At 44.2% G+C, this 27,044-nt stretch overlaps 1 protein-coding gene across 2 annotated transcripts in view; it reads left to right on the top strand.

Annotated features, from left to right (window-relative positions):
* Nucleotides 1–8,768: 8,768 nt before the first annotated feature.
* Nucleotides 8,769–27,044, top strand: part of LOC126109845 (collagen alpha-1(I) chain-like) — a 269,369-nt gene continuing 251,093 nt past the window's right edge. For both annotated transcript variants that reach the window (XM_049914904.1, XM_049914903.1), the window contains exon 1: nucleotides 8,769–8,918. In XM_049914904.1, the coding sequence (XP_049770861.1) occupies nucleotides 8,849–8,918 (70 nt within the window). In that variant the 5' untranslated portion in view covers nucleotides 8,769–8,848. The remainder of the gene's footprint in view (nucleotides 8,919–27,044) is intronic.

The raw sequence follows: 27,044 nt of genomic DNA, 5'->3' as shown, positions 1-27,044 counted from the left end.
TCGAATCCTGCTTCGGGCATGGATGTGTGTGATGCCCTTAGGTTACTTAGGTTTAAGTAGTTCTAAGTTCTAGGGGACTGATGACCACAGATGTTAAGTCCCATAGTGCTCAGAGCCATTTTAACCATTTTAAAGTGGTAAATTTGGACGTCAGCAATGCTGCGCCATGGCCCTGAAAGATCATACTGAATAAATTGAAAATTCTTACCTCAATAAGGTCACCGGATAACGCGTATATATCTGCTCCTATAAGAATTTTTTCTGGCACAGCCCAGTGCAATGCTGGCCGCTAGATTTGTCATACATAAAAAGAAACAACTGATTTTTCTTTACAATAATCGGGATGACCATGGATTGTAGAAATTGGTAAATTCTTTAAATTGAGATGAACGATTGTCAAAAGTTAACTTTTTTAAGAAAGATTATTATTAAGTGTGGTGTGCGTACTGTAAGACCTTCGGTACACACACCATCAGATTATTTGACTTGTCGCTCTAACGAAGTAGGCGAGTGTCAGCAAAATGTCTCATGGTCTTATCGTGGCGTGTTTATCTTCTGCCGTTAGGTCAGACGATAGAAATGCCACTTGCACGCTTAGAGTAGCAGATTGACGGTGACCAACTTTAAACAGAACTTGATTAATTTTCACAAACATTTATTAAAATAATAAAAATCATAGACTTTACGTAACTAGATTCTGGATGTTGTTTACAACTGACAATCTGAAGTTCCTTTGGTCTTGGTACGTTAATCTTATTTTCACATATCTCTGATACTTGACAAAGTGTCTATACATTTCTCTTCATGGCTATGTGCAGGAATATGATAATCTTATTAGGCGCAGAATGAAACTTGACTATAGACTGGTACAGACTAATGCAGACTGACTAATCGGAGGTCTGTACACTCGTTATAATACCTCGCGCGTTCAGGTATCACTGTGCGAGTGTGATCTGCGAGGAGAAAAGGTTCTACATTAGCAGCAATCTCACTGGCTGCGTTACATATTAACACGCAGATCGGTAGAAGCAGAATTTGGTCCGTCTCTAAGGCAGCGCCATCTCGTAGTGCGGAGACAGATGAGTGCTGCACCTGCGCTGTTGTGCTTAGCGGGGCGCGCTCTAGTGGGAAAGTTGTGTACGCGCTGACTACGCGGAACTATGTACACAACATTAAGAGATTTTTTAAAACATTTACGTGGGACTTCATATAACAATAGTACATATGCGCGAGGCTGCTTTTACCCTATACTACAACGCTCAGGCACCGCCATCGCTCCCCACGACCGGCCCAGCCAACTCGATATACACGACTCCTAGCTACTACTGCTACACACTTCCTACTGCAGTCAACACTGCTCTCTGGTCTGAGTTTTCTTATAGCTTACATATCGCAGGCAGCGCGTGAGCAATCCATCGAAATTACATCTGCTCCAGTGCGCTAGCAACAAATTCCTTACTCATGGACCTCTTACACCGGTGTTCGAGTTTCTAGTTGCAGTGTTTCGTCCAACACTGCGTACCGTGTGTCAGTTCGACTGAGCAATGGTTTAAATGCTGTAACGCTGTCCGCCTACAGAAGTAGCCAGTTGGTCGGTTGCGACAGAGCAGCGAGTGGGCGTTTTCTTACCGTGTTGATGCTGTCCGCCACGGTGTGTAGTTCCATAGCCGTTGCGACGCTCATGTATGTCAGTGGTTATTGTGCCTTGGCTTACTAACACACCAATATTTGAAGACGAGTGTTACTGGTCTCTTCGCTTCGCTGGCATTTTGATTGTAGTGTTTTTGGTCTGGTGACCGAAATCGGGTAGTTGGTTGGTTCGTCGGTTGTCTGTCGGTTGGGTTGCCTTCCGATTTAGAGATCGTTGGTCAAGCTACCTGTCTCGCCTAAACGGGCATTAGTGTTATAATTACAGGCCGACCCTTGTAAACTTCTGAGCGCCGTTCCGTGTCTGTTACATAGTATCTTCCCTGTCTGAGTTTTAGTTATTTGGTTGATGTGTGGCGTTCGGGACGAGTTTTTATATATCCTGAATTAATGTTCCTGTCTTGCAGTTTAGACATAAGATTGTTATTCCTCATATGGGCCTTTCAGCCGAATTTTACATCAAATCTTTTAAGGCTTTAAGCCGTTAAATTATTGTGGCCTTAAGCCGAGTATTGATATCTCTTAAAATAATGTCCTTGTCTTGCCCTTAAGGCATGAGATTGTTATTCTTTATTTTATATGAAATGTTTTAGGATAAGTTACTTTTGAATACATTATGGGAGTGACAATGATCAATGTGTTACAAATATTTACTATTAAAAACGGTCTTGATCACAATTTATTTATTACGGTGACCGGTTTCGGCCACTACTGTGGTCATCTTCAGACCAATGAGTAAGGACCTCCTTCTGCTGGAGAAACACTACAGTCCACAGTAGTGGCCGAAACCGGTCACCGTAATAAATAAATTGTGATCAAGACTGTTTTAGATAGTAAATATTTTAAAGATAAGGCCTTCTGCCTTTTGATTGAAACTCCTCTTATGCGACCTCCAGCCTAGTTCCATTAAAATTAAATTGATAAGGCCTTCAGCCGATTAGATTGAAGATTTAGAAAATATGCTTGGGTGAAACCTCCAGAAGAATCTTGTATTTCAATTTTGCTTTGGCCTTGTGTCTTGGATTTCGAATGTGGCATTCAGCCGATCTAAAGATAATCAAAGGAGGTCGATTAAAGTTTTTGTAATATTGTGTGTTGATAAATAAAGCTTGTACGTTGAGTGCAACTGACAGGAACTCATTTTGGCCCCTTTCCACAGCCTTATCCGTTCTGTCCTGCTAGTCCAGGCATTTCAGAAGGATTTGGCCGCCCAGATCGCCCAACATGAATCCCATGGAACATTTATTGGACATAATGGACGTGTTAGCTTGTGTACGAAATCCTGAACCTGCCCAATTTCGCAGTTATGGACGGCTGGCTGTACAGACAGCATGGTTCAGTATTTCTCCAGGGGACTTCCGACGACTTGTGGAGTCCATGAGGCGTCGATTCCGTGCACTACGCCGGGCGAAACGAGGTCCGACATGATGTTAAGAGGTATCCCATGACTTTTCTCATCTCAGTGTAACTTGGGTAACACACTGAAGCGCCAAAGAAACTGGTATAACCATGCGTATTCAAATACAGATGGAAAGAGGCACGTACCGAGTAAAACTGTGAGGGATGGGAAAAACCCACCGTGGTTCAACAACAAAGTTAGGAAACTACTGCGAAAGCAAAGAGAGCTTTACTCCAAGTTTAAACGCAGCCAAAACCTCTCAGACAAACAGAAGCTAAACGATGTCAAAGTTGGCGTAAGGAGGGCTATGCGAGAAGCGTTCAGTGAATTCGAAAGTAAAATTCTATGTACCGACTTGATAGAAAATCCTAGGAAGTTCTGGTCTTACGTTAAATCAGTATGTGGCTCGAAACAGCATATCCAGACACTCCGGGATGATGGTGGCATTGAAACAGAGGATGACACGCGTAAAGCTGAAATACTAAACACCTTTTTCCAAAGCTGTTTCACAGAGGAAGACCGCACTGCAGTTCCTTTTTTAAATCCTCGCTGACATCGAAATAAGTGTCCAAGGAATAGAAAAGCAACTGGAATCACTCAACAGAGGAAAGTCCACTGGATCTGACGGGATACCAATTCGATTCTACACAGAGTACGCGAAGGTGCTTGCCCCCCTTCTAACAACCGTGTACCGCAAGTCTCTAGAGGAATGGAAGGTTAGAAAAGAGCACAGGTAGTCCCAGTCTTCAAGAAGGGTCGTCGAGCAGATGCGAAAAACTATATCTCTGACGTCGATCTGTTGTAGAATTTTAGAACATGTTTTTTGCTCGCGTATCATGTCGTTTCTGGAAACCCAGAATCTACTCTGTAGGAATCAACACGGATTCCAGAAACAGCGATCGTATGAGACCCAACTCGCTTTATTTGTTCATGAGACCCAGAAAATGTTAGACACAGGCTCCCAGGTAGATGCCATTTTCCTCGACATCCGGAAGGCGTTCGATACAGTTCCGCACTGTCGCCTGATAAACAAAATAAGAGCCTACGGAATATCAGACCAGCTGCGTGGCTGGATTGAAGAGTTTTTAGCAAACAGAACACAGCATGCTGTTATCAATGGAGAGATGTCTACAGACGTTAAAGTAACCTGTGGCGTGCCACAGGGGAGTGTTATGGGACCATTGCTTTTCACAATATATATAAATGACCTAGTAGATAGTGTCGGAAGTTCTATGCGGCTTTTCGCGGATGATGCTGTAGTATACAGAGAAGTTGCAGCATTAGAAAATTGTAGCGAAATGCAGGAAGATCTGCAGCGGATAGGCACTTAGTGCAGGGAGTGGCAACTGACCCTCAACATAGACAAATGTAATGTATTGCGAATACATAGAAAGAAGGATCCTTTATTGTATGATTATATGATAGCGGAACAAACACTGGTAGCAGTTACTTCTGTAAAATATCTGGGAGTATGCGTGCGGAACGATTTGAAGTGAAATAATCATATAAAATTAATTGTTGGTAAGGCGGGTACCAGGTTGAGATTCATTGGGAGAGTCCTTAGAAAATGTAGTCCATCAACAAAGGAGGTGGCTTACAAAACACTCGTTCGACCTATACTTGAGTATTGCTCATCAGTGTGGGATCCGTACCAGATCGGGTTGACGGAGGAGATAGAGAAGATCCAAAGAAGAGCGGCGCGTTTCGTCACAGGGTTATTTGGTAACCGTGATAGCGTTACGGAGATGTTTAGCAAACTCAAGTGGCAGACTCTGCAAGAGAGGCGCTCTGCATCGCGGTGTAGCTTGCTGTCCAGATTTCGAGAGGGTGTGTTTCTGGATGAGGTATCGAATATATTGCTTCCCCCTACTTATACCTCCAGAGGAGATCACGAATGTAAAATTAGAGAGATTCGAGCGCGCACGGAGGTTTTCCAGCAGTCGTTCTTCCCGCGAACCATACGAGACTGGAACAGGAAAGGGAGGTAATGACAGCGGCACGTAAAGTGCCCTCCGCCACACACCGTTGGGTGGCTTGCGGAGTATAAATGTAGATGTAGATGTAGAATACGGCGCTGCGGTCTGCAACGCCTGTATAAGACAATAAGGGTCTGGCTCAGTCGTTAGATCGGTCACTGCTGCTACAACGTCAGGTTGTCAACATTTGGGTGAGTTTGAACGGGTTGTTACAGTCGGCGCAGGAGAGATGGGACACAGCATCTCCGGGGTAGCGATGAAGTGTACCATGAATATCAAGAATCCGGTAAAACTTCAAATCTCCGACATCGCCGCCGCCAGAAAAAGATCCTGCAAAAACGGGACCAACGACGACTGAAGAGAATCGTTCAACGTGACAGAAGTGCAACCTTTCAGCAAATTGCTGCAGATTTCAATGCTGGGCCATCAAGTGTCAGAGAGCGAACAATTCAAGGAAACATCATCGATATAGGCTTTGGGAGCCAAAGGCCCATTCGTGTACCCTTGACGACTGCACTATGCCTCGCCTGGGCCCGTCAACACCGACACCGGACTGTTGATGACTGGACGGATGTTGCCTGGTCGGACGGGTCTCGTTTCGATTTGTATCGAGTGGATGGACGTGTACGAGTATGGAGACAACCTCATGAATCCGTGGATCTTGCGGGTCAACAGGGATATTTTCAAGATGGTGGAAGCTCAGTAATGGTGTGGGGCGTGTGCTGTTGAAGTGGTACGGGATCCAGAATACATCTAGATACGACTCTGACAGGTGATACATACGTAAGCATCCTCTCTGATCAGTTGCATCTATTCATGCTCATTTTGCATTCCGACGGACTTGAAATTACTACAGAGTGGCCCCAGGAACACTCTTCTGAGTTTAAAGACATCCGCTGGCCACCAAACACTACATCTACATCTACATCTACATGGATATTCTGCAAATCACATTTAAGTGCCTGGCAGAGGGTTCATCGAACCATCTTCGCAATTCTCTATTATTCCAAACATCATATAGCGCGCGGAAAGAACGAACACTTAAATCTCTCCGTCCGAACTCTGTTTTCTCTTCTTTTATCGTGGTGATCATTTATTCCTATGTAGGTCGGTGTCAACAAAATATTTTCGCATTCGAAGGAGAAAGTAGGTGATTGGAATTTCGTGAGAAGATTCTGTCGCAACGAAAAACGCCTTTCTTTTAGTGATTTCCAGCCCAAATCCTGTATCATTTCTGTGACACTTTCGCGATGAGACAAAACGTGCTGCCTTTCTTTGAACTTTTTCGATGTATTCCGTCAGTCCTATCTGGTAAGGATCCCACACCGCGCAGCAGTATTCTAAAAGAGGACGCACAAGCGTAGTGTAGGTTGTCTGCTTAGTAGGTTTGTTACATTTTCTGAGTGTCCAGCCAATAAAACGCAGCCCTTGTTTAGCCATCCGCACAACATTTCCTATATGTTCTTTCCTATTTAAGTTGTTCGTACTTGTAATTCCTAGGTATTTAGTTGAATATACGGCTTTTGGATTAGACTGATTTATCGCGTAACCGAAGTTTAACGAGTTCCTTTTAGCACTCATATGGATGACCTCACACTTTTCGTTATTTAGGGTCAACTGCCACTTTTCCCACCATTCAGATATCTGTTCTAAATCGTTTTGCAGTTTGTTTTGATCTTCTGATGACTTTATTAGTCGATAAACGCCAGCGTCATCTGCAAGCAACCGAAGACGGCTGCTTAGATTGTCTCCCAAATCGTTTATACAGATAAGGAAGAGCAAAGGACCTATAACACTGCCTTTGGAACGCGTGAAATCACTTCTGCATTACTCGATGACTTTCCGTCAGTTACTACGAACTGTGACCTCTCTGACAGGAAATCAAAAATCCAGTCACACAACTGAGGCGATATAAACACGGAATTTCGCTGCGAGCCGCTTGTGTGGTACAGTGTCAAAAGCCTTCCGGAAATCCAGAAATACGAAAACGATCTGAAATCCCTTGTCAATATCACTCAGCACTTAATGCGAGTAAAGAGATAGTTGTGTTTCACAAGAAGGATGTTTTCTAAACCGATGTTGACTGTGTGTGAATAGACCGTTTCCTTAGAGGTAATTCATGATGTCCGACCAAAGTATATGTTCTAAAATCCTCAGACACGGATATTGTTGAGCATATCTTCTGGGCTCGACCCCCCCCCCCCGTTCTCTTACGGATTTACGGACAGCCCTGCAGGATTCATAGTGTCAGTTCCCTCCAGCACTACTTCAAACATTAATCGAGTCCATGCCACGTCGTGTTGCGGCAATTCTGTGTGCTCGCGGGGATCCTACACGAAATTAGGCGGGTGTACGAGTTTCTTTAGCTCCTGAGTGCAATTCTATTCACAACATATTTCAGGACAATGTGGCATCCCACACCTCCAGAATTGCTACAGAGTGGCTCCTGGAACACTCTTCTCAGTTTAAACACTTCCGCTGGCCACCAAACTCCGCAGACACGGATATTGTTGAGCCTATCTGTAATGGCAACGTGCTGCTCAGAAGAGGTCTCCACCACCTCGTACTCTTACGGATTTATTGACAGCCCTGCACGATTCACGACTTCAGTTCCCTCCAGCACTACTTCAGACATTAGTCGAGTCCATACCTTGTCGTGTTGTGGCACTTCCGCCCGCTCGCAGGGGCTCTACCCGATATTAGACAGTTGTCAACAAGACACTATGCAATGGTGGTGACTCCATAATGGTGTGGGCTGTGTTTACATGGAATGGAATGTTTCCTCTGATCCAACTGTGTCGATCATTGAGTGGAAATGGATATGTTAGGCTATTTGGAGACCATTTGTGCCATTTACGAACTTCATGCTCGCCAACACAAAGGTGGAATTTTTATGGATGACAATGACCCATGTCAGTGGGTTACAGTTGTTTGCAATTCGTTTGCAGAACAGTCTGGAAACTTCGAATGAAGGATTTGGCCGCCCAGATCGCCCATCATGACTCCTATCATGAATCCCAAGCACAAAAATGGAATTTTTGTGGATGGCAATGAGCCATTTCGGTGGGTTACATTTGTTTGCGATTTATATGAAGAACAGTGTGGAAATTTCGAATGGATTCATATGAAGAACAGTGTGGAAATTTCGAATGAAGGATTTGGCCGAACAGATGTCCCAACGTGAATCCCATGGAACATTTGTTGGCCCAATTTCGCAGTATTAGAGTTGTTGGTTTGGGTTGTTTGGGGAAGGAGACCCAGACAGCGAGGTCATCGGACTGGGGAAGGATGGGGAAGGAAGTCGGCCGTGCCCTTTCAAAGGAACCATCCCGGCATTTATCATGAACGATTTAGGGAAATGATGGAAAACCTAAATGAGGATGCGCAGTATTAGACATGTGTACCAGTTTGTTTGGCTCCTCTGTGAAGGGTACCTAGAGACAGTTGTGGACTGTCGAGGCTGGGCTGGACCCATGTTGGAGCCTAGACGGCTATGCTGGAGGAGGGGTCGGCTGAGGGTCCAGGAGGCGGCGGCCCGGCCCCTCCCCTGCTCCGGGCTGCCCCCTCCCCTGCTCCCTGGCCCCCGCCTCCCGGCCGCCTTGAGACTGCGGGCCCGCGGCTGCTGCGCCCAGACGGCCAGAGGCCTCCAGACGGCAGCATGCGCGCCCCGCCGCCGCTGCTGCTCGTGGCGCTGCTGGTGCTGGCGGCGCTGGCCGCCGCCGCCGCCGCCTCGCCCGACGCCGCCTCCAGAGGCCGGGGGCGCGGCAGGGACCGCACGAGGCAGCGGCCCGCCGCAGACGCCCCGGCCAGGGCGGCGCGCCGCCGCATGCTGGACCGGCCGCAGGCGCAGCAGCCGGAGGACGACGAGTACGACAACTACGACTACGGCGAGTACGGTACGTGCACGGCAATCCGCACTGGCTCCCTCTAGTGTGCTTCAAATGGCTCTGAGCACTACGGGACAACATCTGAGGTCATCACTCCCCTAGAGCTTAGAACTACTTAAACCTAAGGACATCACACACATCCATGCCCGAGGCAGGATTCGAACCTGCGACCGTTGCGGTCGCGCGGTTCCAAACTGACGCGCCTACTCGACCGAATAGTAGCGGCTCCGGTCAAAGAAAACCATAGTAACGATCGGGAGAGCGGTGTGCTGACCACACGTCCCTCCAATCCGCATCCTCATCTTAGGATGACACGGCGGTCGGATGGTCCCGATGGGCCACTTGCGGCCAGGCGACGGAGTGCTTTGCTTTGCTTTAGAACCGCTCGGCCACCTCGACCGGCCCTCTAGTGTGGCCACGTCGCCCCGTCTCTAGCGGTAAATGTTTCACAAAATCAAACAAGGGTCACTCTTTGATCAAATGTTTGAGCGGACCGACAACGAGCCCCCTCAAATTACACAATGGTTCACCGTCCCAATTTTCACAGAAAAATGTAAAGTGGGAAATTGACAAATGGGCTACCAAGTTCACCAGTTTGTGATCTAATTCTGCAAAGCAAAGTATTTGGTCCCAGAATGAGATTTTCACTCTGCAGCCGAGTATGCGCTGATATGAAACAGATTTTTAATCTGCTAGTAAGTTTCGTTTTAAGGAACAAAAGCTGATAGCTAAGTAAATCGAGTGTCAAAAAGTTCCTCTCTTCACGACTTGCATATTGGGTTGTTTTGAGGGGCCGTCCGGAGTGACCGAGTCTCGAACCGCCAGACCGCTACGGTCGCGGGTTCGAATCCTGTGTCGGGCATGGATGTGTGTGATGTCCTTAGGTTAGCTGGGTTTAAGTAGTTTTAAGTTCTAGGGACTGATGACCTCAGCTGTTAAGTCCCATAGTGCTCAGAGGCATTTGAACCATTTTTTTGTTTTGGGGGGAAGAGACCAAAATGCGAGGTCATCGGTCTCATCGCATTAGGGAAGGATGGGGAAGGAAGTCGGCCGTGCCCTTTGAAAGGAACCATCCCAGCATTTGCCTGGAGTGATTTAGGGAAATCACGGAAATCTAAATCAGGATGGCCAGGATTGAACCGTCGTCCTCCCATTTGCGAGTACAGAGTGCTACCACTGCGCCACCTCGCTCGGTACGACTTGCCTATTTTGCGTATAAAAAGCTGTCTTCGTGTTATATTTAACTGTCAAAAAGCCTTCCTTCGAACCAACTACTTCATTTAGAACATTTTGATAGCATAGGACATTAGGAAGGCAAATGAGACGTCAAAAAGTTCATCTCTTCAAGGCGCAGCTATTTTCCGCGCACATTCCGCTGCACAGTGAAAATCTCATTCTGGAAACATCCCCCAGGCTGTGGCTAAGCCATGTCTCCGCAGTATCCTTTCTTTCAGGAGTGCTAGTTCTGCAGGTTCGCAGGAGAGCTTCTGTAAAGGTCGGAAGGTAGGAGACGAGATACTGGCAGAAGTAAAGCTGTGAGGACGGGGCGTGAGTCTTGCTTGGGTACCTCATATGATAGAACACTTGCCAGCATAAGGCAAAGGTCCCGAGTTCGAGTCTCAGTCCGGCACACAGTTTTAATCTGCCACGAAGTTTCAAAGTATTTGGTTGTTTCAAAGTAATTAGGGTTATTTAGGAGTAAAATAGTAATTTGAGAAAAAAATTTCGTCCAGATACTCATACACAAACGAAGAGTGGAAAATGGACAAATGGGAAATCAAATTCGCTAGCATTAGGTCTAGTTATGCAAATAAATATCTCCCTGCCTCAAAGTAATGAAAGAAATTAGGAAAACTAATTATGGATTTGTGGGAAATTTTTGCCCGAATTTTTATAGCAAAACAAGACGGGGAACTTGCAAAAGGGGTACATAATTGACAAGGGTGAGGCCTAATTGCACGAAATAATATTTCATACCCTCGAAAGAATAAAGGTTATTAAGAAAAAATTAATAATTGGAGCAACAAATTTTTTGCGAGTTTTCGTAACCAAAGGAAGAGTGGAAAATGGACGAATGAGGTATCAAATTGAACAGCATGAAGTCTAGTTTCGCAAAAAAAAAATTTAGCTGTCTGAAAGTAATTAGACAAATTGCGAAAACTATTTGTTGGTGGATGACGCAACCAGTCACAAGTACTTTTTGAAAATTTAAATTTACTGTCATAACCGATTTCGGACTGCCATGCCCATCTTCAGATAGCCAATACTTTTTGTTACATGGATGTTTCAGTTAACACCGTGTCGTCTGGCCCACACTGTACAAGAATATTTGAGTATTTACTGCCACTTTATCAGTTGTTTCATTAATAAAAATGTATATTCTGTTTTATGTATATATATGATGCAAAATAGTTGTTATGTTTGCATCAGGCGTATATAAAATACAAGCACTTTAGCGTACTTTTATTAATGAAACAACTGATAGAGTGGCACTAAATGCTCATATATTCTGGTTCAGTGAGAAGCAGACGATACGCTCTTAACCGAAACCTCCATATTACCAAAAATATTAGCCATCTGAAGATGGGCATGGTATTCGGAAACCGGTTATGGCAGTAAAATAAAACCTTCAAAAAGTATTTGTGGCTGGCTGCGTCATTACGCAACTATTATTAACACCTGCGGGGATCGCAGGATCCATAGACAAAATAAAACTAATCAGTGATTTTCGGGAAAAATTTTGCCTGAATTTTGACAGGGGAACGAAGAGCAGGAAATGGACAAATGGCGTGTCAAACTGACCAGCGTAACGTCTAGTTTTGCAAAAGAGACAAAAAAATACTTCGAAGTAATTACGGAGATTTAGAAAGGATTAACTGATTTTAGCGAAAATTTTTGTCCAATTTTCTTAACCAAAGGAAAAGCGTGAAATCGACAAATGGGATATCAAACTGACCAGCGTGAAATTTTGTACTAAAAAATGTTAATTGTTTTAAAGTAGTTACGATAATTAGCAAAAAATTATTTACTCGTTTGAAGGGAAATTTCTCTCCAAATTTTCAGAACCAATCGAAGAGCGAGATATCGGCAAATGGTTATTTAGGGCAAAATTAGTTGTAGGTTTGAGAGGAAATTTCGTTCCCAATTTGCATACTCATACGAACAATGGAAAATTGACAAATGTGGTATCAAACTGGCCGGAGCCAGATCTGCCTTTGAAAAGAATATTTAGTTGCACGAAAGTAATTAGGGTTATTTAGGAAAAAAATAATTACTTATATGAGTGAAAATTTTTGTCCCAATTTTCATAACCAAACGAACAGTGGGAAATGGTGAGATGCCACATCAAACTGACCAGCGCGGGGTCTACTTCTGAAAAAACTGGATTCCTCGAAAGAAATTACTGAAAATAGCAAAAAATGAACTAACGATTTGAGGGAAAATTACTATCCAAATTTTGACAGCCGAACAAAAGTGTGGGAAATGAACAAATGGAGTATCACATTGATCAGCGTGAGGTAATTAATAAAAAATTTCATTGGTGATTTGAGCGAAATTTGAAGTATTTTATGGAAAACAACTGCTGATAGCTAACTAAATCGAGTGACAAAAAGTTCATCTCTTCACGACTTGGCTATTTTGCGTATAAAAAGCCATCTTCGTGTTATATTTAACTGTCAAAAAGCCTTCCTTCGAATCAACTACTTCATTTAGAACATTTCAGTTGCATAGGACATTAGGAAGGCAAATGACACGTCAAAAAGTTCATCTCTTCAAGGCGCAGCTATTTTGCGTGCAAAAAGTTGCACTGATGTGATATTTGATTTTTAAAATCGATGCCTTCCAATCGAGTACCACATGTTGGACATTTCGAAAAGAGCAGGCGCTAGGAAGGTACACGGAGTGTCAGAAACTTTATCTTTGCAACGTCTAGCTATTCTCTGCTTAAAAAATTTACAATCCTTTGGTATTTGGCTGTCAAAGTGGTTTCCTTCGAATCAAGTACTAAATTCAGAAGACTATAGGAAAGCAAAGCTTTCTGAACAAAAGCTGAAATTTAAAAAAAAAAGAAATATTGCAAAATCGGTCAAATGTCTTGTGAAACGATTTGTCCGAAAGTAAGAGATACAATATATTTGCGAATCATTTGGCGTGTCTTTGAAAGAAGCTCCAAGTCATGTACAGCAAATCAAGTACGTCAAATATTTCTCTATCTGCTTTATTTCTTACTTTCAGACAGAACATTTCACACATTTGCTCGATTTTTTTTTCAAAACATATTTAAACATCTGAATGAGTTTATTGTTTCAAAAGTGAGGGCTGTAGTTATTTTAGTATATATTCCATACTTTTTTTCTCGGAGAAACGCCTTTCCCAGGAAACTGGACCATTTTTGTAACCACTTCAAAAGTTGGAATTATCGATCCCTCTGAAATACAGCTCTCTCTCGACGATGACGTCCTCATTTCTGCTGGACATTTTGCCTGGGAGCCTTTTTTCACGTGTACATCTACATATATACCACGAAAGCAACTGTGCATCGCTCCAGAATTATCGAATTTCTGTCGTATTCCACCCACCCTAATCCCTGTCATCTTATTCTCGTGAGTCCCATGCCAGATACACAAGCATATTGGCTTCAAAATGGGTCTGAGCACTATGGGACTTAACTTCTGAGGTCATCAGTCCCCTAGAACTTAGAACTACTTAAACCTAACTAACCTAAGGACATCACACACATCCATGCCCGGGGCAGGATTCGAACCTGCGACCGTAGCGGTGGTGCGGTTCCAGACTGTAGGGCCTAGAACCGCTCGGCCACTGCGGCCGGCAGCATATTGGCCCCACAATACTTTTCCATTACCGGTTCTCTAAATTTACCAAATTCCCTAGCGCAAGAACAACTATGTGTCTTTGACCGAGTATTCTGTTACATTTTCCTATGGCCTATAGCGACCTGTACGAGTTTCGGAGCGGTTGTTTGAATTCTTTCGATGTTTCGTGTCGCTCCTACCTCATAAAGACTCCAAACACCGAAACAATACTCTAGAATTGGTCGGAGTACTGTCTTGTACGCGATTTCCTTTACAGATGCAAATCCAAGTCTTCCATTCACCTTCCCCAATAATGATTTTACATGAGCGTCCTATTTCGCATCGTTTCTTACTATTACTCCTAATTATTGATACGATGTGACGTGTTCAACACGTTCACCAGTAATGCAGGAACCTGATGCTATTAGGTACTGTCTTACATTCACCCACATTTAAAGAGAGCAGACATTCGCTGCACCATGTGCAAATGTATGCCAGGTCTTTCCGCATTTCTCTACGACCGTCCAACGACTTTACTTTCTTCTAGGCAACTACGTCGTCAGCGGACAATCTCACAGTGCTGTTGATCCTGTATCACAAATACGAGGGGCGTTTGGAAAGTCCGTGCAAAAACAAAAACTACTTACGGGTTTGGGGTAAACCTTTTTTATTTTTCGATGTAGTCTCCTTTTAGACTTATACACTTGATCCATTCCGAATAATAGAAATTGTCCAAGTCTGCAAAATAGCTATTAGTTGCTGCAATGACCTCCTCGTTTGAATAAAATCTTTGTCCCGCCAGCCATTTCTCCAAACTGGGGAACAAATAGCAGTCCGAGGGAGCCAAGTCTGGAGAATAGGGGGGATGTGAAACGAGTTGGAATCCTATTTCCAATAATTTTGCGACTGCAACCACTGAGGTGTGTGCTGGTGCCTTGTCGTGATGGAAAACGAGTTTTTGCGGTCCTATCGCCGGCGTTTTTCTTGCATGTGTAATAGTTTTACCCTTTTTCAGATAGTCGATGAGGATTATCCCTTGCGAATCCCGAAAGACAGTCGCCATAACCTTTCCGGCCAAAGGAATGGTCTTCGCCTTCTTTGGTGCAGATTCTCCCTTGGTAACCCATTGTTTAGATTATTGTTTGGTCTCAGGAGTATAGTAATGTATCCATGTTTCATCCACAGTGACGAAACGACGCTTAAAGTCCTGAACAGCTGCAAACCATCCTTGCAACACTTCACACGATTTCGTTTTTGGTCAAGCGTGAGCAATCGCGGAACCCATCTTGCCGATAGCTTTCTCATGTCCAAACGTTTATGCAAAATATTATGTGCCCGTTCATTCGAGATGCCAATAGCACTAGTAATCTCACGCACCGTTTATGTTATCCATCACCATATCATGGATTTTATCTATGATTTCTGGAGTCATAACCTCCACAGAACGTTCAGCATCACTTGTGCCCATATGGCCACTCCAAACAATTTGAAACCAATCATAAACGGTTCTATTCGAAGGTGCAGAGTTGCCATAATGTTTATCAAGCTTCTCTTTGGTCTCCTGAGGCGTTTTGCCTTTCATAAAGTAATGTTTAATCACCACACGAAATTCTTCATCGTCCATTTTTTGACAATTACTCGACTTCCTTGATTCACACGAATGTCAAACACAAAGAAATACGTTCTTTCCAAAGATGCTACTAACTAAACATGAACTCGTTACGCGCTGGTGGTGCCATTTCTCGGACTTTGCACGGACTTTTCAAACGCCCCTCGTAGTTTACATGAACTGAAAACAATGGCGGTACTATTAACGCTTCATGGGACAACACCCGATGTCACTTTCAACCTCCAGTACAACGTACTGCCATTTTTCAAAACATCCTTCTAAAATCGATGTACCTTTCCATTAAATAAAATCAGTCCTTATACTCAATACCTATTTTTACTATATTCGATCACGCGTTGTCGTGATGGAATTTTTTATGAACTTTTCCAAAAATTTGCAGTGAAGAGAATCTCAGTAGCAATCGGAAATAACGGTGTGTCTGTCTTCTAATGCTACATCGGAATTTTGTTCCTTTTCTGGAAAGAAAAAAAAAGTAGCAACCGTCTTCCTTGCAGCATTACCAGTTCGTCGGACTTTTGTAGGCTTAGTTTCTGCTCGAAAGACCCTTTGACCCTACTGTCTTTTCTTCACAGAACCATAACAGTGAAACCGAGATTCATAAGCAGGAACAATATTTCAAAGCAAATTTGAAGTACCACGTTACAATTCTTCATAGTTTTCTGTACGAGTTAAATTGTTGCTGTTTTTGATCTGGCGGCAGTTTATGCCGAAAGTATCGACAACTAAACTTCCTCGCCGTCTTACTGTTGAAGTAAAATGTTTTTTATTTGACTCATGCCAACGCGCAATGTGGCCCGAATAAATTCGTACGATGTCTCTCGATCTTCTTCAAGCACCAGTCGAACAGCGAGAAAGTAAGAGTAACTCTCGGGAATTCACGCAGTTCATCATTAAAAACATCCAATGTCTTTGAAATAGTTGCACCAACTACAAACTGTCGCCGTGGATTGGGCTTCTTCACGAAATGCTTCACTAATCTGAACTTCACATTGTTTAGACATTACCGACGAAACAACGTATCGATCTAATTACTCAAGATTTACATCATTTTTGTCTTATTTTGTTATCCCTGTTTTTAAGTCCTTGTCCGACAGATTTTTAAAACCGCCATTGTCTAAGTCCCAAAATCTACAAATTGGAGCTGGCAACACTAACAATGAGTAACCACGACGTTGGCATCACGGATGTACTTCAAACTGTGCACACCTTTAGTAGGCCATTAAAACAATGTAGTGTGCAAGCAATAAGGTGCACTACTTTGGCAATTCCGAGAAAGTCGTAAGGGAAGTTTTAAGCGTCTGTTGTATAACTGATGTATCTCTGCATCAGGGGTCGTAGGACTTTATGGTGGTCCTATGGTTAGGGGTCGAGCTCCGTAAGATGGACGTATATGAGGCAACCGTTCGACTCCCGCTCAAACCTTCATTTTTGTACTAAAAGTGTAAATTATGTCATACTAAAAAAAAATTGCAGCTATACTATTCGTTATTTATTTTATTTTATTCATACGTCAAGTTCCGTAGGAACAAATTGAGGAGCACATCTCCAAGGTCATGCAACGTGTCAGTACATGAAATTACAACATAAAAGTAATAACAGATAAAAATAAGATGTTAATGAACCCCAAAAAAGGTCAAGCCATGAGTATAAGCAAAAGCAATCAACAATATAACGTAAGAATCAGCTTAATTTTTCGAGGAACTCCTCACAAAATGGTTCAAATGACTCTAAGCACTATGGGACTTAACATCTGAGGTCATCAGTCCCCTAGACATAGAACTACTTAAACCTAACTAACCTAAGGACATCACACACATCCATGCCCGAGACATGATTCGAACCTGCGACCGTAGCAGCAGCGCGGTTCCAGGCTGAAGCGCCTAGAACTGCTCGGTCACAGCGGTCGGCGAACTCCTCACAGAATAGAAGGCGATGATCCATGAGGAAACTCTTGAGTTTCGATTTGAAAGCGCGTACATTAATGCTAAGATTTTTGAATTCTTGTGGTAGCTTAAGGACATCACACACATCCATGCCCGAGACATGATTCGAACCTGCGACCGTAGCAGCAGCGCGGTTCCAGGCTGAAGCGCCTAGAACTGCTCGGCCACAGCGGTCGGCGAACTCCTCACAGAATAGAAGGCGTTGATCCATGAGGAAACTCTTGAGTTTCGATTTGAAAGCGCGTACATTAATGCTAAGATTTTTGAATTCTTGTGGTAGCTTATTGAAAATGGATGCAGCAGTATACTGCACACCTTTCTGCAGAAGTGTTAAGGAAGACCGATCCGAATGCAGGTTGGATTTCTGCCGAATATTAACTGAGTGAAAGCTGTTTATTCTTGGGAATAAGCTGATGTTGTTAAAAAGAAACGACAGTAAAGGATATATATTGAGAGGCCAATGTCAAAATAGTGAACAGGGGTCGAGAAGACGTTAGCGAAATTACGGCACTGCCAGTTTCTGTGCCAAAAATAACCTTTTAGAATGCGAAGAGTTACCCCAAAACATAATACCATGCGACTACATTAGCAACGTCTCTCCACCGAGCAGGCTAACTGCCAAATGGGACCTGCGTCTGTCTCTGCAGCTCGAAGCGTCGAAGTGTAAAACAGCTCCGGGTCCGCCCCCGTGGTCTCGCGGTAGCGTTCTCGCTTCTCGAGCACGGGGTCCCGGGTTCGATTCCCGGCGGGGTCAGGGATTTTTCCTGCCTCGAGATGATTGGGTGTTGTTGTGTCGTCTTCATTATCATCATTCATCCCCATTACGGTCGGAGGAAGGCAACGGCAAACCACCTCCATTAGGACCTTGCCCAGTAAGGCGGTGCGGGTCTCCCGCATCGTTCCCCTACGCTCTGTAAAGAAGCATGGGACTTCAGTTCCATTTTCACCTTACCAGATTACGTGTACAAGGGATTTCGCAAATCACGACAGGCATACATTTTCAGGAAAACACTGTGTTTCTTCATTTACTTGTCGATAGTTATAAATATCGGTGTTGTAATAATTAAATTTAATTAAAAATAGTAAGTAGTCAAATAACACGAAATTCACTAAAACTTTATGCTAATAAACGGGGATTTTATAATTATATTACCTCTTAAATGTCATACAGATTGAATAATATGTCCAGTGGTGAAACAAATATAGTAGATTAAAATTATGTATGAGGACGAGTCGAACCGTCGGGTCAAACCCCTTCGTCTTACGAAGCAGGACGCACAGACGTTCGCGATGAAGGCGGTCGGGGCAGGTAACGAGCGTCAACGAATACGAGTTCAGCGAGTGGATCGGGTGATTTGAGAAAATCATCTACGAAGGGCAGTTCAGAATAATCGATAAGCAACGTTGTCATCACGCATTGTCCTTCCCCGCGACAATGTTCGGACGCCCACTGAAGCCGTAATAAAGATGATCCAGCAGCGATTCTGATGGGAAGTGTTTGACTAGTCACTACACATCCTAGACTCGGCCCCCTCCAATTTTCACCTCTTTGTTCGGTGGCTATGAGAGCATTTCGGCACGGACAACGAGCCTCACACCGGAGTTGAGAATTGGCGAAAATCACACCCAGCTGCCTTCTATGAGGAGGTTCTACATCTAAATCTACGTGATTACTCTCCTATTCACAATTAAGTGCCTGGCAGTGGGTTCCATGAACTACCTTCAAGCTCTATACCGTTCCACACTCGAACGGCGCGCGGGGAAAACGAACACTAAATTTTTTCTGTGCGAGCCCTGATTTCTCTTATTTTATCGTGATGGTCATTCCTCCCTATGTAGGTGGGTGCCAACAGAATGTTTTCGCAATCGTAGTACAAAACTGGTGATTGAAATTTCATGACAAGATCCAGTCGCAACGGAAAGCGCCATTGTTTTGGTGATTGCCACTCCAGTTCACTTGTCATGTCTATGACACTATCTCCCCTACTTCGCGATAATACAAAACGAGCTGCCCTTCTTTGTACTTTTTCGATGTCATACGGCAGTCCCATCTGATGTGGATCCCACACCGCACAGCAGTACTCCAGAATATGGCGGACAAGCGTGGTGTAAGCAGTCTCTTTACTGGACCTGTTGCACCTTCTAAGTGTTCTTCCAATGAATCGCAGTCTTTGGTTGGCTCTACCCACAACATTGTCTATGTGATCATTCCTATTTAGGTTATTTGTAATTGTAATCCCTAAGTATTTAGTTGAATGTACAGCCTTCAGATTTGTATGACTTACCGCGTAATCGAAATTTAGCGGATTTCTATTAGTACTCATGTGAATAACTTTACACTTTTCTTTATTCAGAGTCAATTGCCAATTTTCGCACCTTACAGATATGTTATCTAAATGATTTTGCAATTCGTTTTGGTCATCTGCTGACTTTACAAGATGGTAAATGACAGCATCATCTGCAAACAGAAGGCTACTCAGATTGTCTCCTATGTCGTTAATATAGATCAGGAACAATAGAGGGCCTATGACACTTCCTCGGGGAACGCCGGATATTATGTTTTACCCGATGACTTTCCGTCTATTACTATGAACTGTGACCTTTCTGACAGGAAATAACGAGTCCAATCGCACAACTGAGGCGATACTCCGTAGTCACACAGTTTGGTTAGAAGACGCTTGTGAGAAACGGTGTCGAAAGCCTACTGGAAATCTAAAAACATTGAATCAATTTGACATCCCCTGTCGATAGCACTTATTACTTCATGAGTATAAAGAGATGTGTTTAGCAAGGACGATATTTTCTGAATCCGTGCTGACTACGTGTCAATAAGTCGTTTTCTTCGAGGTACTTCATAATGTTCGAATACAGTACATGTTCCAAAACCCTACTGCAAATCGACGTTAGTGATATGGGCCTGTAATTTAACTGATTACTCCTACTACCCTTTTTAGGTATTGGTGTGACTCGAGCAATTTTCCAGTATTTAGGCACGGATCTTTCTGTGAGCGACCGGTTGTATATAATTGCTAAATATGGAGCTATTTTATCAGCGTACTCTGAGAGGAACCTGACTGGTATACAAACTGGACCGGAGGCCTTGCCTTTATTAAGTGATTTAAGCTCCTTTGCTTCACCGAGGATATCTACCTTTATGTTTCTCATCTTGGCAGTTGGTCTTGATTGGTATTCAGGAATATTTACTTCGTCTTCTTTGGTGAATGAGTTTCGGAAAACTGTGTTTAATAACTCTGTTTTAGTGGAACTGTCATCAGTGACTTCACCGTTGTTATCGCGCAGTGAAGGTATTGACTGCGTCTTGCCACTGGTGTGCTTTATGTATGATCATCCATAATGTTCTAGAAAAGCAGAGATATTAGTAGACCCAGAGGTGAGCTGCAGGTATAACAACAGAGGACACTATAGATTAGAAATATCTCTGGAGTGAGCGTACGATCTGCGCAACATTAAGCTGGGACTGTCACCTTATCTTGGGGCGACGCTGTTCTCTTAAAACCAACTCACACTGACCATCGCGTCGTGTTACATAATACCACAACGCAAATGGCGGCATTCATACAGCTCGTCAACGGACCGCCACATCATCTCAAGGCACATAAAGGTTTCTCGGCAACAAACTTTTGAAGGTATCGTCATCTAGTCATTCGGCGATCCCCCAAAACAATTCTCTCCACTTTCTCGATCGTGTCGTCAGACCGGCTTGTGCGAGCCTGAGGTTGTTTCGGTTTGTTGTCACACGATGTTCTGCCTTCATTCAACTGTCGCACCCACAAACGGACTTTCGACACATCCATAACTCCATCACCACATGTCTTCTTCAACTGTCGATGAATTTCAATTGGTTTCACACCACGCAAATTCAGAAAATGAATGACTGCACGCTGTTCAAGTAAGGAAAACGTCGCCATTTTAAGTATTCAAAACAGTTCTCATTCTCGCCGCTGGCGGTAAAATTCCATCTGCTGTACGGTGCTGCCATCTCTGGGACGTATTGACAATGAACGCGGCCTCGTTTTAAAACAATGTGCATGTTTCTATCTCTTTCCAGTCCGGAGAAAAAAAATCGGAGGCCTTAGAACTTGAATGCACCTCGTAGTAGTGGATGCTGTGCTGAACAGCTGCAAACCATCCTTGCAACACTTCACACGATTTCGCTTTTCGTCAAGCGTGAGCAATCGCGGAACCCATCTTTCAGATAGCTTTCTCATGTCCAAATGTTTATGCAAAATATTATGTACCCGTTCAGTCGAAATGCCCACAGCATTAGCAAACTCACGCACCTTAACTCTTCTGTCATACATCAACATATCATGGATTTTGTCAATGATTTCTGGAGTCGTAACCTCCACAGGGCGTCCAGAACGTTCAGTATGACTTGTGCCCATATGGCCACTCCGAAAAATTTGAAACCACTTATAAACTGTACTAATCGAATGTGCAGAGTCACTGTAATGTTTTACCGGCAGCGGTGGTCGAGCGGTGCTAGGCGCTTCAGTCCGGAACCGCGCGACTGCTACGGCCGCAGGTTCGAATCCTGCGTCGGGCATGGATGTGCGTGACGTCCTTAGGCTAGTTAGGTTTAAGTAGTTCTAAGTTCTAGGGCATTGATGACCTCCGATGTTAAGTCCCATAGTGCTCAGAGCCAATTGAACCATTAGAACTGTAATGTTTATCAGGCTTCTCTTTAGTCTCCTGAGGCGTTTTGCCTTTGATAAAGTAATGTTTAATCACCACACGAAATACTTTTTCGTCCATTTTTTTTTTTACAATCACTCGAATTCCTTGATGCAGACGAATGCCACACAAAGAAATAGACTAACGTGGCTGATACTTGGTGTGTGTTCTCTCCAAAGATGCTACTAACTAAACATGACCTCGATACGCGCCGTTGGTGCCATCTCTCGGACTTTGCACGGACTTTTCAAACAGCCTCGTCCAGTCTCAGTCCAGCACACAGTGTTGTCTGCCAGGAAGCTTCATATGGGCTGAGTGCACACTCCGCTAGAGAGTGAAAATTTCATTCTGGAAACCTCGCTCAGGCAAGTTTCGCAGGAGAACTTCTGTGAAGTTAGGAACATAGGAGACGAGGTACTGGCGGAAGTAAAGCTGTGTGGACATGTCCTGAGTCGTGCATGGGTAGCTCAGCCGGTGAAGCATTTGCCGCTTAAGGCAAACGTCCCGACTTCGAGTCTCGATCCGGTTCAAAAATGGTTCAAATGGCTCTGAGCACTATGGGACTTAACTTCTGAGGTCATCAGTCCTTTAGAACTGAGAACTACTTAAACCTAACGAACCTACGGACATCACGCGCATCCATGCCCGAGGCAGGATTCGAACCTGCGTCCGTAGCGGTCGCGCTGTTCCAGACTGTAGCGGCTAGAACCGCTCGGCCACCCCGGTCGGCAGTCTCGATCCGGCACACAACTTTAATCCGCCAGGCAGTTTCGTATCAGCGCACACTCCGCTGCAGAGTGAAAAATTCACCCGGGCTTTAGTTTGGTCAGAGTGTAGAAAACGATACACGCGCTCGTATTAAACATCAGAGCGGCATGTTTACTGGCCCGCGGCTGTTTTCGGGGGTCACGGCCCGCGCATGCGCCGATAAGCCGACGAGGTCGACCGCGCCACATGCTCTTCTACAAACTGGACTTCGCGAAACCGTCGCACGCACCCTGCCTCAGGAGGGCCAGCCGTAAAGCTTTAATTGTCGACTCGCACAAATTGGTTGTTTGGTTGGTTTGGGGAAGGAGACCAGGCAGCGAGGTCATCGGTCTCATCGGATTAGGGAAGGACGGGGAAGGAAGTCGGCCGTGCCCTTTGAAAGGAACCATCCCGGCATTTGCCTGGAGCGATTTAGGGAAATCACGGAAAACCTAAATCAGGATGGCCGGACGCGGGATTGAACCGTCGTCCTCCCGAATGCGAGTCCAGTGTCGCACAAATTAACTGGGTTTCATGAAACTTAGCGGTGGTGTCACATACGACGTGCCACAATAAAGTAAAGTAATCAGGTTGGCAAAGGCAAGGAAAGTATTCCTGAGGAAGAGAAATTTGTTAACATCGAGTATAGATTTAAGTGTCAGGAAGTCGTTTCTGAAAGTATTTGTATGGAGTGTAGCCATGTATGGAAGTGAAACGTGGACGATAAATAGTTTGGGCAATAAGAGAATGGAAGCTTTCGAAATGTGGTGCTACCGAAGAATGCTGAAGATTAGATGGGTAGATCACATAACTAATAAGGAAGTATTGAAATAGGATTGGGAAGAAGAGAAATTTGTGGCACAACTTGACTAGAAGAAGGGATCGGTTGGTAGGACATGTTCTGAGGCATCAAGGGATCACCAATTTAGTACTGGAGGGCAGCGTGGAGGGTAAAAATCGTAGAGGGAGACCAAGAGATGAATACACTAAACAGATTCAGAAGGATGTAGGTTGCAGTAGGTACTGGGAGATGAAGGAGCTTGCACAGGATAGAGTAGCATGGAGAGCTGCATCAAACCAGTCTCAGGACTGAAGACCACCACAACAACAACAACAACAACAATCAGGCTGATGTGAAAAAAATTAAAAAAAGCCGGCCAGAGTGGCAGAGCAGTTCTAGGCACTATAGTCTGGAGCCGAGCGGCCGCTACGGTCCCAGGTTCGAATCCTTCTTCGGACATGGATGTGTGTGATGTCCTTATGTTTCTTAGGTTTAAGTAGTTTAAAGTTCTAGGGGACTGATGACTTCAGAATTTAAGTCCCATAGTGTTCAGAGCCATTTGAACCACTTTTTTTTAAAATGGCGTTTACAGTTTTGTCAAGTTTAGTGTTGTCTCCTTCAAATCAGTTCCTTTCTGATTGCACATACTTTTTCCAGCGCTTCTGCCACTGATGGTAACATTTCTGGAACTCGTCTTCTGTAATATCCTCCAAGACTCTCGTCACAGCTTTTTGGACATCTTGTGTTGTTTGAAAATGGTGTCCCTTGACCGCCGTTTTGACTCTTGGAAATAGAAAAAAGTCGCACGGAGCGATATCTGGTGAATAAGATGGCTGTGGTAGCACTAAAATTTGTTTTGAGGTTAAAAATTGCTGTTCTAAAAGAGCAGTATGGGATGGCGCATTACCGTGATGTAGAATCCAATTACACTACTGGCCATTAAAATTGCTACACCACGAAGATGACGTGCTACAGACGCGAAATTTAACCGACAAGAAGAAGATGCTGTGATATGCAAATAATTAGCTTTCAAGAGCATTCACACAAGGTTGGCGCCGTTGGCGACACCTACAACGTGCTGACAGGAGGAAAGTTTCCAACCGATTTATCATACACAAAAAGCAGTTGACCGGCGTTGCCTGGTGAAACGTTGTTGTGATGCCTCGTGTAAGGAAGAGAAATGCGTACCATCACGGATTGTAGCCTATCGCGTTTGCGGATTATCGTATCGCGACATTGCTGCTATAGTTGGTCGAGATCCAATTACTGTTAGCCGAATATGGAATCTCTGGGTTCTGGAGGGTAATACGGAACGCCGTGCTGGATCGCAACGGCCTCGTATCACTGGCAGTCGAGATGACAGGCATCTTATCCGCGTGGCTGTAACGGCTCGTGCAGCCGTGTCTCGATCCCTGAGTCAACAGATGGGGACATTTCCAAGACAACAACCATCTGCACGAACAGTTCGACGACGTCTGCAGCAGCACGGACTATCAGCTCGGAGACCGTGGCTGCGGTTACCCTTGGCGCTGCATCACAGACAGGAGCGCCTGCGATGGCGTACTCGACGACGAACCTCGCTGTACGAATGGCAAAACGTCATTTTTTCGGATGAATCCAGGTTCTGTTTAGAGCATCATGATGGTCGCATTCGTGTTTGGCGACATCGCGGTGAACGCACATTGGAAGCATATATTCGTCATCGCCATACTGGCGTATCACCCGTTGTGAAGGTATGGGGTGCCATTGATTACACATCTCGGTCACCTCTTGTTGGCATTGACGGCACTTTAAACAGTGGACGTTATATTTCAGATGTGTTACGACCCGTGGCTCTACCCTTCATTCTATCCCTGCGAAACCCTACATTTCAGAAGGATAATGCACGACCGCATGTTGCAGGTCATGTACGGGCCTTTCTGGATACAGAAAATGTTCGACTGCTGCCCTGGCCAGCACATTCTCCAGATCTCTCACCAATTGAAAACGTCTGGTCAATGGTGGCCGAGGAACTGGCTCGTCACAATACGCCAGTCACTACTCTTGATCAACTGTGGTATCATGTTGGAGCTGTATGGGCAGCTGTACCTGTACACGCCATCCGAGCTCTGTTTGACTCAATGCCCAGGCGTATCAAGGCCGTTATTGCGGCCAGAGATGGTTGTTCAGGGTACTGATTTCTCATGATCTACGCACCCAAGTTGCGTGAAAATGTAATCACATGTCAGTTCTAGTATAATGTATTTGTCCAATGAATACCCGTATTTCATCTACATTTCTTCTTGGTGTAGCAATTTTAATGGCCTGTATTGTGTCAGCAACGTTGGCATGGACACGAAGAATTCTTTGAAGAAGTCTTTCTAAAATTTCTTTGTAGAAATATTGGTTAACTGTTTGCCCAGGAGGCACCCACTCTTTATGAATAATTCCCTTGGAATCGAAGAAACAAACAAGCATGCATGGTCGTCCGCTGATGTCTTCATCTTATCAACATCCGTTCTGCCTTCATTAAACATTTTATGCCAACGAAAAACTTTTGCTCTTGACATAATCTCCTCTCCAAAAGCCTTCTGAAGGTTACCGTAAATTTCCGTCGCGTTTTCACCCAGGTTAACACAAAAAGAAATGTCATACCATTGCGCAATATTATGCGGTTCCATTTCCGTGACGAGAGACACAAACACATGTTAACTTATTGTAGCACAACTCACGACTGAGCAGTTGCATCGATGTGCCGCTTGGACTAGAAGAAGCTTGTAGACCAAGGTCAAAGATATCGTGCCTACGCAAGCCTGCAGGGTTGCCACATCTTGCAAAGAAAATCAGTCTCATTACTTTATTGTCACACCTTGTACGAGTCTATCTCTACATATCCTGTCTTCAGTGTGATACATTTTGCGCGACGATGGATCACTTGGCGCAGTCCTCGGCTGTAGTTTGGCTATTCAGGAAAGGTCTCCATCATGGAAATCAGCTCGTCATTATGGAAATGCCAGTCAGGCAGTGATTCCTTCATCCCGGAAAGAAGAACAGTTCTGAGCACTATTAGACCGCTAAAAATCAACATATCACTTGGGGTTATAAATCGTATTGGTGACGTAGCTCATCATCAGGACACCTGCGAAATGAGACACACTTGCCATGCCTGCAAGTGTGTTAGTGTGCACGGGTATTATATGGAAAAATAAATTGGTATTACGAAATTTCTGTCATTTATTATGGTAGATAATTCTGTGTTAATGTTCAGACTGATCCCAAACCTCTTCAGTTTTTCCAACATAAAAATGCAGTATAATATACATATAGCCATATGTTAAAATAAGTTTAATATTCAGGGCTATTACAAATGATTGAAGCGATTTCATAAATTCACTGTAGCTCCATTCATTGACATATGGTCACGACACACTACAGATACGTAGAAAAACTCATAAGTTTTGTTCGGCTGAAGTCGCACTTCAGGTTTCTGCCGCCAGAGCGCTCGAGAGCGCAGTGAGACAAAATGGCGACAGGAGCTGAGAAAGC

This window comes from Schistocerca cancellata, chromosome 12, assembly GCF_023864275.1.
Source record: "Schistocerca cancellata isolate TAMUIC-IGC-003103 chromosome 12, iqSchCanc2.1, whole genome shotgun sequence".
Taxonomy (NCBI): domain Eukaryota; kingdom Metazoa; phylum Arthropoda; class Insecta; order Orthoptera; family Acrididae; genus Schistocerca; species Schistocerca cancellata.
The sequence above is the reverse complement of the archived record's forward strand: the minus strand, read 5'-3'. Positions and strand labels throughout refer to the sequence as shown.